Genomic DNA, 14,146 nt, shown 5'->3' on the forward strand with positions numbered 1-14,146 from the left:
GAGAATCCATATACATATAACAATAAGGGAATAATAAATCCAGGTGGTGGAATGTTTTATGATCTTAAAATGTCTTTGAAGAGTGTTTAATGACATGGGGAGATGTTCTTGAAAAAAATTGCATCTATATAATTGCATTGATAATATATACTTCATCTATACAATAATCCAAATTATATAGTGTCTTTGTATATATAATGGACTGGGAAAATCTGATATGCTGTTATCCTTGTTCTAGTAAAGGAAGCTCTGTGGCATTTAGCTTCCATAATCTCAAAGAAAGCTTTTTATTTTCCTGATTTTTTAAAGCAATGCCAGTTGCCAGCTTAACCCTTCCAAATTGCTCTTCGCTTGTTGAAACCTGCATTGTGACCTCGTTTAGATGTCAGTATTCAGGATACTTGTGCTTCAAGATCCTAGGATGTAAGCAAATCAAAGGTATTGCTTATATTTTAGGTGATAAGTACATTTTAAGCAGCAGAGTTTCCTCCTTGTGTGTAAGTTAACTGTCAACATTATTTTCTGCCTGTAGCTTTTTCTTAATATCTAAGAATACTGTTTTCTTTGTTCCTAACTTTGCAGATTATAAGCACACCACAGAGACTAACCAGTTCAGGAAGTGTTCTGATTGGGAGTCCGTATACCCCTGCACCAGCAATGGTTACTCAGACACACATAGCAGAGGCTACTGGCTGGGTCCCAGGGTAAGAATGTTATAATTTACTATTTTTAAAAACTGTTGTTTTTTTTTTTTAAGTTCTGACCTTTTTTGTCACCATCTTGTCTTCTGTTCTTGTTTTATATTAATCTTAGAAAAACAAAACAGGTAAACCAGTTGCCATCAAGTCAGCTTTGATTCATGGTAACCCCGTGTGTGTCAGAGTAGAACTGTGCTCCATAGGGTTTTCAATAGCTTGGTTGTTATAAGTAGATTGCCAGGCTTTTCTTCCAATGCACCTCTGAGTGGACTTGAACCTCCAACCTTTTAGTTAGCAGCCGAGTGTGCTAACTGTTTGCACCACCCAGGGACTCCTAGGTTGGTCTAGTTCTTAATACCTTATGTGTTTTCTTTAAAATCACCTGTTTTATTTTACTTTACATTTTAGATATGAATCATCACTGGAGCAACCATTTTTAAATGAATAACAGTACAATAGCTTGTAACTGAATCTTCTGACTTTTTTCAACTCTGAAATAGGACTAGTTGCTATGATTACAACATTTAGCTGCTTTGGAGATATAAAAACTATATTTTGTATTGTTTTAATATACATAAGAAACACGTTAATTATTACTATAATCAGAATTTTCCCTGTGAATTATTATTTCCTTAAAAACCAAAAAAAAAACCTAGTTAAAACAAAGAGGCCAAATATATTAAAAACTCGTTGCTTTCCCTTGGTTCTTTTAAACACCGGACGATTAAGTCAGTTCCTTCTATATTAATTTGCAACTTTTAGTATCATAGTTTCATATTTTTCATCTTTGCCTGTAACTTACTCAACCATTCTTTGTGTCTTATAATTTTAGTGCTTTATCCTTCCATAAACTAATAAGAAGAAGAATTGTAAGATACACAGCTCAGAACCTCATTTTGTCTTCAATTTCAAGTTATTTCCATGGTGGCACATAGGGCTGGTAGTTTCGTTATTGACTTACGTGTTTGAGTTCTAGCAAGCGAACAATGTTAGTTGACTACGAATCTCCTTGCTTAAAGGATATCAGATGAATTAAGGAAATAACAAATTAATTAAGGAATCCTGGCAAAGTTCTTTAAACCATACACACACACGCGCGCGCGAGAGAGAGAGAGAGAGAGAGAGAAGAGGAGTCTGGTCTGTATACATACTTTTCCATTATCAAATGTGATGAAATGATAGGATCACCTATAATCCCATGACCTTTATTCAGTTCTTATAAAAATTCTCATGTACGTCTAGAAGATATATTTCAGCATAACCTTGAAAAATTAGGTGAGAGCTAAGCCTGTGCCAGTAGCGTTGGCCCAGAAGTTACAGGGTTTGGATATTTGCAGTCCTAGTTGTGCTATATATTGGGAGTTGCATGATTGTCCAGCATTTTTGTAATCAGTCATTCTACAGTGAATACAACTTTTCTCTCTTCTTTGAAAATTTGCAGTGTTTTCCTTTCTAAAGATTGATTGAGCTCATTTCAACTGTACTGTGTTGTGATTTCTTGGCCCCATGATAAAATTAAGTTTTTACTTTATGTATATGTCTCATTTGTTATTTTTATACATTCAGTGTGGAATTAGACAAGTTACAATAAATTATTAATGAAAGAAAGTTGTGTTTATATATGTGTTCTTTTTATGCTATCTTTTTTCTTTTTAGTGATAGAAAACGGGCTAGAGAATTTATAGACTCAGATTTTTCAGAAAGGTGAGTGTAAGTGTAAGTATTTTGTTGGGGAGATTCTAGTGTGTGGAGGGAGTTTGGTGCCCAGACTATATTCTAGTTTAAGTAATGAGATGTTTCCTTTCCTTAGTATATTAGGACTGTGATTCTCAATTCCAGATGTCCATCAGAATCACCTGTGGTCTGTTAAATAAAATATAAATGCCTACCAAGTTAGAAACCCCAGGGTTAAAAACTAACCACTTAGGATCATTATTTGAACCTAAGTTCAATACTCTTTGCAGGCCAGTATAATAGGAGCCATATTAATGTTGCACTATGTTAAAATAAGAATGGCATCTCAGAGGCAGTTGAACTCTCTGAGGTTGTCCCTAGTCTAAATAAAACCTGGCCAGCTATGCTTCTTAAGTTTATTTTTGATTCTAAGATTTTGCAATGTTTTTTTTTTTTAATGATGTTTTAATCTCCTTCCTCCTGTTAAGGTCATATGCTCTCAATAAAGTAGTTTTCTGTCTTTCATATTTTCTAATTTGCTATCTCTGACTTGCTGTGCACTGAGAAACTAGATGGCCAGGTGTGCTAGGATTGTGTCTAAAATAAGAGTGAATGGCCTCAGAATGAGGACCTTGGGAGTATAAATAAATAAAGAATGTATATTCTCTTGTATTGACACTACTGCTGCTTTAGTTCCTTGATGGCCTTTTTTCCTTGCTCCTTGGGTCTTAACTGTTTAGTCTTTTGAATGATAAAATCACACTAAGAAACTGATGTATCATACAGAAATATATGATAAAATATTCTTTTCTCTCTACTGGAAAGTTCTTTTTTAAACTCACTGGTATCTCTTTGCATTTATCCTTGGAAATGGCAGCAGTACACGTTCTTACAGACGTACTTAGCGATGTTCAAGGCCTCTGTTAAAATGGAACTCTTCTTAGGATTGGTGGCACCAATGTGCTACCAGTATAGAGAACATATAGGAAACAAAATTCTTTCTGTCTCTTTCATAAGAGAGCAAACTCTAAAAATCACATATAAAAAATGCTAGATTAAATTTGTTGATATAGCCACTGATTCAGCTTTCCCATTTGTATTTTGTTGGTATAAATTTGTTGGTATAACCACTGCATTTGGTTCAGTGGTTTTTTTCCTACTTCTTTTTATTATTCTCTGTTTATTTTCTAATACGTTTCTTTAAGGTGCCTTCCTCCTACCAAACCACAAAGATTGTTACATGTGATTTTCTTTATTCCTGTTCTAAATGAGCAAGATTTAGCACCGCAGTACTTCATTCTTCCCTTATGCTCATTTAACCTTAATATCTTTTTTTTTCCCCTATTGGAATATAGTTAAAACTCAGTTTATTTATATATACTACAACTAATGATTATCAAAATCAGTATAATTAATATTTGCATACTACTTCAGTGATATTTTTGAAGTCTTCCATTCTTTCAACAAATGTATTTTGAATATCTGCTAAGTGTTGGTGTGTTCCAGGTACTAGAGATAATAATAAACAAGATAGGTAAAGCTTTGCCCTTGAGCAGCTTGTATTTGTGGGGAAGATAATAAACAATTTGAGATTTTGATAGGTGCTGTGCAAGAAAACAAAAGGATAATATATAGAGAGTATTGGAAGGGTGGTAGCTGTTCCAGGGAATGACTCTCTAAGGAGGTGACATTTGAGTTGAGATTAAAGAATGTCAAGAAGCCAGGCAGGTGAATAGCCAGGAGTGGGGTGGGAGAAGCATTCCAGGCAGAGGGGATGGCAATGCAAAGGTCCTAAGTGAGAAATTAGCTTTATGTATTTAGAGTAGCATAGTGGACTGGAGATAGTGATGAAGGCAAAAGAGTGGTATGAGATGAAAATGGAGAGGCAGGCAAGGATCAGATCATAAAAGACCTTGTAGGGTCATCGTAGGGAATTTGATTTTTGTTTTAAGGAAGGTTTTTAAGCAGGGAAGTGACATAATCTAATTTACACTGGCTGCTGGGTGGATAAGAAGACAAGAGCGAAGCAGGGAAATCAGAAGGCTATTGTAGAGGGTAGTGACTTGGCAGTGGAGACGGAAAAAAGTGGATAAATTTTGGAGGTCGAACCAACAGGATTTAGTGATAAATTGAATGAAGGAAACAGGGAAATCAAGGATGGGTTTTGAGTTTTTTTGGTATGAACAGTTGGGTGATTGGTGATGCCATTACATTTATGGTAATTAGGAGTAAGTTTGGGAAGGAACTGAGTTTTGTTTTGGACATATGGAGTTTGAAAAGCTGTATTAGTTATCCAAGTGATGATGATATTAGCATAGAAATAGTATCATGGGCATGAGAATGGTCACAGGCCACAGGGAGGAAGATAGTGAAGATCCATAAGGAAAGAACATTTTTGTGTGTGTATTTCAGCTGCACTCCTACAGATACGTATGTTAAAAAAATAAATAAATCCTTGGAATTAGTTCAGAAGAATAATACAATATTTGATTGCTCTGTGATTTAATAAACAATATGCAGATTGAGGCAGCATTCTCTCCTGCAAGAAGAAAAACTTGCCTGGGGACTGGGGTTTTACAGAGGCTTAAACACAAGTTATATTATTTTGCTTAATGAATACAAGTTTCCATGGTGACGAAGTATTTAATGGTTATTGAGTTACATGAAAAAGTAACTCCTAAAAATCTGGCCTTTTACATATTTGTAGCTATGAGACCTCTTGAAATTAAAATTAAGGAAGCACATAGTCTTTTTCATTAAATCACCGAGTTAATGTATTTGTTATTGACTGCTCTCTTTAAGCCATTTTGAGTGAAAAACAAGCTAGCAAATCTTCAGGCAAGATTAGTTTTAGGTCAGGTATTTTTAGGCTCATTGTCTTAGTTATCTAGTACTGCTGTAAACAGAAATGCCACAAATGGATGGCTTTAATAAACAGAAACATATTTTCTTTCAGTTTTGGCAGCTAGAAGTTCTAATTCAGGGCGCTGGCTCTAGGGGAAGGCTTTCTCTCTCTGTCATCTCTGGGGGAAGGCCCCCTTGTGTCTTCAGCCTCTGTTTCCTAGTTCATTAGAGATCTCCATGTAACTTGGCATCTCTCTTACCCCGTCTCTACTTGCTCCCTTGCTTGTTTAATCTCTTTTATATCTCTAAAGAGATTGGCTCAAGACACACTCTACACTAATCCTGTCTCATTAACATAACAAAGACAATCCATTCCCAAATGGGATCATAACCACCGGCATAGAGGTTATGATTTACAACACATATTTTGGGGGGACACAGTTCAATCCACAACACTTGTGGGTAAGAGAAAACCTCTTTAAATCAAAGTAAAATGTCAATTTTTCACGTATGCTTATAGGAAAGTGATTTCTTTTGCAGTTTAAGTCAAGTTTAAATTTTATAAACGTGGCTAAATTACTTTGCTGGTTTAAACATTCTAGCTAAATCTCACTTTAATGAGAAATTAAATTTCTATTATATGTTATGTCGAATTTCTTATTTAAATGGAATACATTTATTATAACTTAGACCTGGGACTCTGTGTTATTATACTAGGAATTTTAGCATATATTAATTACTTCTGTAAATAATAATAAATTATCGTTGGGAAAATATACAGAGATGGTGGTTTGTGGGTTCTAGTTATATACCTGGCAAGATAAATATGTTTTCTTTAATTTTCAGTTGTAATTCTTCTGAATACTTCAAGTGAAATTATGAATAAAATGTAACATGCTTTTAAAACTATAATGTTTTGGTGGTTCTAATTTTCTCACTTATTCTTTAGTTTTCCAGTTTGGTTCTATTTGGTAAAGAATGCTTCCTACTGGTTCCTTTATTTGGTCTACAGACTAATAGAAATCATAGAGTTTATATCCTGAGGCCAAATTTTGGTGTTATTTTCAAAAAAAGATCTTATTGTTTCAAAGAGCTCAGGTTGTAAGACCATGTGTAAATCTGTTTATTTAAGATTTAGATAGGGAATCTCCCAACTCCTGAGATCCTATTGAAATTATAGTATAAAAATGTAATAAAATAGAGTAAATCTATAAAAGTGCTGTAAAAACAGTGGGGGCATAGATTTTCCAACTAGAAGATGAAAACTGGTATGATTATAATGAATGATAAGTCAGAACAGAGAAATCCACAGCCCAAATATGTATAAGAGAAGTCAGCATTGGACATGGGAGCCATTCTTCCCAGCACTGCCGTGAAGAGGTTCCAGGCTTAAGGTTGACAAGTATAAACAGCAAGAATAAACTGGTAGGGAGAATAATTAGGTTAAGTAAATAAAGACTTCCAAGGAGCAGTTGGGCCCACTGAATCTTCCCAGCCCTCCATATCCCCTTGGGCCTCCCGTCTCACCTCCACACCCATAGCAGTCGTACCACAAAATTTGACCCAAGGCTGAAACATGGAGAACTGATCTCCAAGGAATTGGATCTGCTTGCTTTGGGAGAATTTAAAGATCGTAGTCTGTCCCAGAACAAACCTTCCTTATACTGGCATTTGTAGTTCTGAGGAGGAAAGGGAGACTAGACTGCCTGCTTAATTAAGAGCCCTTCAGCCTGAAGTTAAGCCTGTCTTGAAAGAACAAGATATTTTTGGAAAACCGGATCACAAAAGACGAAGACCAAGGTGAACAAACAAAAGAGCTAACCCTAAAAAAAAAACAGGAATATTTCCAGTAGAAGAAAAGAAGAATAATACAACATTCTAATTATCACCATTTGAAAAGTCTGGAGGTTCCTAAGAAGAGATAATACCCATAAAACAAGAATAGCATCCTAGGAAAAATGAACAAAGGAGAAAAAAGTTCTCAGAAATTAAAACGTGATGGCTAAAGAAGTGTTCTCAAAATATTACAACATGATTAACAAAAAAAAAAAATTTAATGGAGTAACTTGCAGCAATCTAGTGTTCCTGCCAAGAATAGATAGGAAGGCTGAATAAAATACAGAAATCCTCTATTTATAAACATCAGAAAGCTACTGAGGCAATAAGGACTGGAGGGGCTGAGACTTTAGAGAGGGGAGAACCTCAGAGAGGCAAACAGCTTCTGCAGTTCTAGACATGGGGTTGTTTGCTGAGTGTGGGCAGGGAGAAAAATTAATGTGGTCATTAGATGCAGAAAAAAACCACCTGACTAAACTATTTATTTTGGTAAAATCACAAATTAGCAATAGAAGGGAATTTAATACAAAGAAGACTATTGACAAAGACCGAGAGCAAACAGCATGTAAATTATCAAAAGCTTTCAACATGGGATCAAAAACAAGGATCCCTGCATCACCAGTTTTATTCAGTATTGTACTGGAGACTGTAGTTAGTACAGTAAGCCAAGAAGCAAAAAAAAAAAAAAGATTTTTTTCCTTTTTAATGATTATAAAGGAAGAAGTAAAATTTGCGCTATTTGCAGGTGACATGATTTGTGTGCCTAGAAAATTCAGAAGAATCTACAGACAAATTAATTGGAACTAATAACTGAACTTAGCAAGGTTGCTGGATACAAGGTCAATATAAAAATCAGTTTAATTTCTTTATTCCAGCAACAAATAAATAGAAATAGCCAAAGAAAAAAAATCATATGAAAAGGTACTAATCATCGTTAGTCCACAGTACCATATCATATCCACTAGAAGGGCTAAAATGAAAAAGATAGACAGTACTAAGTTTTGTCAAGGATGTAAAGCATCTGGAATGTTCATACACTACTGGTGGCAGTATAAATTGGTACAATAATTTTGGAAGTTGGTGGCATTTATTAAAGCTGAACGTACATATTCCCAATGGCTCAGCAATTCCATTTCTAAGTATATGCCCAACAGAAATGCAAACACATATTCACCAAAAACTGCAAGAAAGTTCATAGAAGCACTATTCTTAATAGCCTCAAACTAGAAATAGACCAAATTGTCCACCAACAGAATGGATGAATAAATTGTGGTATATTTCATACAATGGAATGAATGAACGAACCACAATCATGTAAACGAATGAATCTCCAAAAGATAATGTTGAGTCAGACATAAAAGAGTACATACTATATGATTTTAATTATGTAGCGTTCAAAGCAGCTAAATCTAATTTATAATGTTAGAATTCATGGTAGTGGGTATCTTTGAGCTGGAGGGTGGGTATGGGTAGTGACTAAAAAGAGATACTTAATACAGATTCACTTTTATGTTACACTTTAATATAAGTTTATGTTAACAAACTCGGGGAGAGGCTAAAGACAGTAGACAGCTGAGACACTTCCTAAAATGAACACATTTAGTTATGAGTAAAGAGAAGGAGCTAGAATCAGGTCACTCTTATAGATGCACAAATTTTCCACTTCATTGAGTATTCTAGATGTTTGTCTTAATTCTGAGCCTCTCATTTCGTAGTCCACTTTTATTTATTTTCTTAATTGGAGGCATTGTTCATTTAACTTTTAAAGAAGTGACTGACAGGATTGGTTGTAGGACAAAATCTCATACCTGTGTATTGCAGGATGTTGGATATTCTAACCTCGCCTTTTGAGTTTTAGTGTAGACATTGATTGGGTTTAGGCGTGATGGCCTACCAGCCTTCCAAAGAACAAGCTTAATTTCTTTTTTTTTATTTTTTATTTTTATTGTTGTAGCTTAAGTGAAAGTTTACAATTCAAGTTAGTCTCTCGTACAGAAATTTATACGTACATTGTTACGTGGCCCTAATTGCTTTCCCTATACTGTGATAGCACATTCCTCCTTTCCACCCCTGATTTCCCATGTCCATTCAACCAACTCCTTACCCCGTCTGCCTTCTCATCTCACCTCCGGACAGAAGTTGCCCGTTTAGTCTCATGTGTTTACTTGAGCTAAGAAGCACACTCTTCATGAGTATCATTTTATGTCCCACAGTCCAGTCCAATCTTTGTCTGAAGAGTTGGCCTCAGGAATTGTGTTAGTTCTGGATTGACAGAGAGTCCAGGGGACATGCTTCATGGGATTCCTCCAGTCTCAGACCATTAAGTCTGGTTTTTTACTAGAATTTGACTCTGCATCCCACCTTTCCCCCGCTCCATCAGCGACTCTGTTGTGTTCCCTGTCAGGGCGGTCATTGGTGGTAGCCGGGCACCATCCAGTTCTTCTGGTCTCAGGCTTATGAAGTCACTAGTCTACGTGGCCCTTCTGTCTCTTGGGCTAATACTTTCCTTGTGTCTTTGGTGTTCTTCATTCTCCTTTACTCCAGGTGGTTGGGACCAATTGATGCATCTTAGATGGCTGACAAGCTTAATTTCTTGATTCAGCTGATTTTGAGTTAGTGCCCTTCATTTTTTTTGTTTTTGTTATGTGAAAATACACACAAGAAAACATAACCCTTTTAACAATTTTTACATATACAGATCATTGACAATGGTTACATACTTCACGTTGTCTCACCGTTCTCACTATCTCTGCCCATATGGTTTCACCACCGTTAACTTAGACTCTCTGCCCCTTAAAGTTCTCATCTGTGCTTTAGAGTTGCTGTTGTCATTTTGATCTCATATAGGTAATTCTTTACAAGGGTACAGTGCTGAAGGCAAAGGTTATTGAGCTAAACTGTTGTTTAGTTTAAAGATGACTTCATGGGTTAGTTTTGGTTCAAGGTTTAAAAGTTTCCAGGTAATAGATTTGAAGGTTCTTCCAGTTTCAAGGTATCCAGTAAGTCTGGTTTCCAACAAGAATTTGAAATTCCATTCCACAGTTTTCCTCTTTTTCATCAAGGATCCATCTATTGGATCCTTGATCAAAATGTTCAGTAATGGTAGACGGGCACCATCCATTTCTTCTGGTCTCATGGCAAAGGAAGTAGTAGTTCATGGAGGCAATTAGACCTGCAGACCATTTCCTTCTCTGATTCCTGGATCTCCTTCCTCTGTTGCTTCAGGCAAATAGAGACCAATTGTTGTATCTCGGGTGACCACTAGCAAGCTGTTAAGACCCCAGGCACTACTCGCTGAACTAGGAAGTAGAACAGAAACTCTTAAAACAGTATTAGGCCATTTGAGTAGACAGACCCATGAAGCCATGACCCTAGACCTTCAAAGCAAGAAAACTAATCCTGTAAGATGTTTATTTGTACCTAAGTAGTATCAACAGCTGAACCTTGTCTTTTTTTTTTTTATTTGCTGCTGGTTTTTTTGTAAAATTAAATATAACTTTCTATTTGTCATTTTCCCCTTTTTAGAAGACTCATGTATAGCGTAATGATATAATAGTCAGGTTGTGTAACAGTTACCCTTGGTCAACTCCAATTTTCCCATCATCATACACAAACGTTCGACACTTCCCAAAGAATAATTCCCCATCTCTCTCCCCCCTCCCACCCCTGGTAACCACTAGTAACCATTGATTTTTATATATTTACCTGTTCTTGTCATTTCAACTATAAGTGAGACCATACATTTGTCCTTTTGTGATTGACTTATTTCACTCGGCATGATGTCTAAAAGGTTCATTCATGTTGTAGCATGTATCAGGATTTTGTTTTTCTTTAAGGCTGAGTAATATTCCATAGTATATATGCACCACATTGATTGTGTTTATCCATTCATCTGCTGAAAGAACATGGGTTCTATCTTTTTTCTTATTGTGAATAATGCATTGAACATCAGCATACATATGTCTGTTCATGTCCCTACTTTTAAGTCCCTAGGGTATATACCTAGAAGTGGAAGTACTGGATCATATAGTAGCTCTATTTCTGATTTTTTGAGGAATCACCATATTGTTTTATACAAGAATTTTACCATTTTACGTACCCGCCAGCAGTGGATAAGGGTTCCTATCTCCCCACATCCTCGCCAACATTTGTTATTTTCTGTTTTTTTAAATCATTGCCACTCTAGTAGGGGCGAGGTGATATCTCAGTGTGGTTTTGATTTGCATCTTTCTAATGACTGATAACAATGAGTGTTTTCATATGTTTGTTGGCTGCTTGAATATCCTCTTTGGAGAGTTGTCTATTCATGTCCTTTGCCCATTTTTTTATTAGGTTATTTGTCTTTTGGTTGTTAAGTTGTAGAAGTTTTATATATTTTTTAGATATTAGACCCTTATCAGATTTGTGGTTCCCAAAGATTTTTTCCCAGTCTGTAGGTTGTGTTTTTACTCTTTTAATAAAGTCTTTTGATGACTACAGTATTTCATTTTTATGAGGTCTCAGTCTATTTTGTCCTCTGTTGCTCATGCATTTGTTGTTTGCCCTTCACTTTTATATTGATTATGAAAATTTTGGCAACTCATGAAGGGAAAAAAGCACCTACAGTACCATATGTTTTACACATGCTGTATCATTGAATCCTCACAACAAATTTGTGAGGTGGGTGTTTGTATCCCCATTTTTAAGATGAAGGACTCTGGATCAGAGATAAATGAAATAAACTGCTCAAAATATATAGCTAGTAAACATTAGTTTATCAGTGTCGATATTTAACCCCAAATTTCTTCAAGGTTATTATCAGTTCGTGTATTGAACTAAGTTTATCAACCACTTACATATAGTCTTGTGTCTATGTTTCAATATTATGGTCATTTGCATTTAACTACTGTGTAAAGAGTTTAGTTGTTCCTGCTTAAGAGCTATGTTTGAGAGCAAATAGTTTTCACTTGACTGTTAACGTAAAGATTGATGGTTCAAACTCACCCAGCGGCTCCCCAGAAGAAAGGCCTGGTAATCTGCTTCTGTAAAAATTACCACCAAGAAAACCCTATGGAGCATTTCTACTCTGTTATACACAGGGTTGCCATAACTTGGGATTAACTTGACAGCAGTGGGTTGGGTTTGATATTAAGGGCTATGTTTAGTTTCTTAAATATTATCCATGGCTTACTGTAGAGAGCAAATTATCCAAATGATCACACAAAACTACCCTGTGATTACCTTATGGCTCCCTTTCTAAAAGGTCCCAGAATTACATGAAAAACAACAGCCTTGTGTCCTCCCTGGCTTTTAAAAAATATGGGACCACTGAGTTGACAGTTTTATTCAAGCCATTATCCAATTCTTAGCATAAATATAAAGCCTCCTACACAGCCTATTTCTTTCAAAATAACCCCTGTACTCCTATTTTAGCAATCCTTATTTACTTTTGTTACGTAATGTGTACTAATTATATAATTTTATGTATGACTAGCCATTTGTATCTAAATACACCAGACTCCAAGGACAAATCAACATAGAGTGTGTTTTGTGTGCAAATGTATGTAGCCCATGGGAATTGATGGATCATTTTAAAAAATGAAATTACTTAGAACAGTAGCAGACACATAGCACTTAGTAAGTATTTACGACCACCACCACCACCGAGTTTAAACAGAATAGAGACATGGTCAGATTTATGTAGAAAGGTCGTCATAATGGCCATATGGAGAAAGGATTGGGGTGCCTCTACACAGCACAAGAGAGACCAGTCAGAAGGCTGTGGTTATATTCAGAGAGAGATTATGAGGGCCACAACTAGGGCAATAGAAACAGAGAAGAGGTTGAATTCAAGAGATAATTAGCTTGTAAAAAGAACAAGATCTGAATTAGATTAGATTACATAGAATTAGATTGATTAGGTAGGAAGGGAGTGAAAGAATAGATGAATCAGGTGGTGTTTCTGGCTTGGGTGGTTGGGTGGATGGTGCCCTCACCCATCTAGATGAGGACTGCAGTAGCATCAGGAATATAAGCTGTACAAGGGCAGGGTTATTTTTTTTTTTCCCCCACTGACTTATTCCTAGTGTCTAGGACAATGCCTTGTACGTAATAAGTAATCAATAAGTATTTGTTGAATGAATGAATGATGTGCATAGAAAATCACTAGTTTCGTTCTTTATTAGTCTCTTAAAGCAAAAACTAAAAGTATTTCCTTATCTCTAATATAATTTTAAATTTTACTCCTTAAGGCAAAAATTAAATTACTTTCTTCTTGTATTATTTTATGGAGTTTTTGTAAAGGAAATCTTTAATAAGCATAATAGAGTACAAAGATTGTTTTTTTCTCTTCTAGTAAACGAAGCAAAAAAGGAGATAAAAATGGAAAAGGCTTGAGACATTTTTCAATGAAAGTGTGTGAGAAAGTTCAGCGGAAAGGAACAACGTCATATAATGAAGTAGCTGATGAGCTGGTATCAGAGTTCACCAATTCAAATAACCATTTGGCAGCTGAATCGGTAGGTAGATCATGAACTTGACATTGATCATGATGAGTGATTCGACAATTTACTTTTTGGGTCATCTGTGTCATAGATTTGAGGAACCAGATGAGTTACTTCTTTACTTGAGGTTTTCATATTGTCTGTTGGGGATTTTTATGGTTGGTTTTTGTTTGTTTTGTTTTGGAAAGGATTCTTCTATTATTTATTTAAAGGTAAAGATAAACAAGTATATTTTTTGTAAAGATTTCAACTTAAGAAACCCTATGGGGCAGTTCTACACTGTCCTATAGGGTAGCTGTGAGTTGGAATCAACTCAGTGGCACACACAACAACAACTGAAGGAAGATTTTTCCAATGACTTCGGGTATGTTTCTGAATCTTTTAGTGTTTCTTCAATGTCTAAGTCAACAAGAAAATTTAATTTTTAATTGAAAAAATAATATATGTACATGTTTATAAAAAAATCAGATGTACAAGAAAGTATACAATGAAAAATGTCTTCTTTCCACCGCAGACTGTCTCCAAAGGCAATAATCACTGTTAACCAGTTTCTGGAGTGTCATTCCAGCACTTCTTTATGCATACACAAGATAATTTTTTTTTAATTTATTT

The 14,146-nt window shown here is 35.5% G+C and overlaps 1 protein-coding gene across 8 annotated transcripts in view; it reads left to right on the plus strand.

Annotated features, from left to right (window-relative positions):
• TFDP2 (transcription factor Dp-2) overlaps positions 1-14,146 on the plus strand; it is a 230,826-nt gene that overhangs the window by 183,672 nt on the left and 33,008 nt on the right. For 7 of the 8 annotated variants that reach the window (XM_023739335.1, XM_023739334.1, XM_023739339.1 and 4 more), the window contains 3 exons: positions 583-704; positions 2,355-2,402; positions 13,387-13,549. In XM_023739335.1, the coding sequence (XP_023595103.1) occupies positions 583-704; positions 2,355-2,402; positions 13,387-13,549 (333 nt within the window). The remainder of the gene's footprint in view (positions 1-582; positions 705-2,354; positions 2,403-13,386; positions 13,550-14,146) is intronic. The other variant, XM_023739336.1, reaches the window with a different exon arrangement.

The sequence above is a fragment of the Trichechus manatus genome, unplaced genomic scaffold (assembly GCF_000243295.1).
Source record: "Trichechus manatus latirostris isolate Lorelei unplaced genomic scaffold, TriManLat1.0 scaffold00132, whole genome shotgun sequence".
Lineage (NCBI taxonomy): Eukaryota > Metazoa > Chordata > Mammalia > Sirenia > Trichechidae > Trichechus > Trichechus manatus.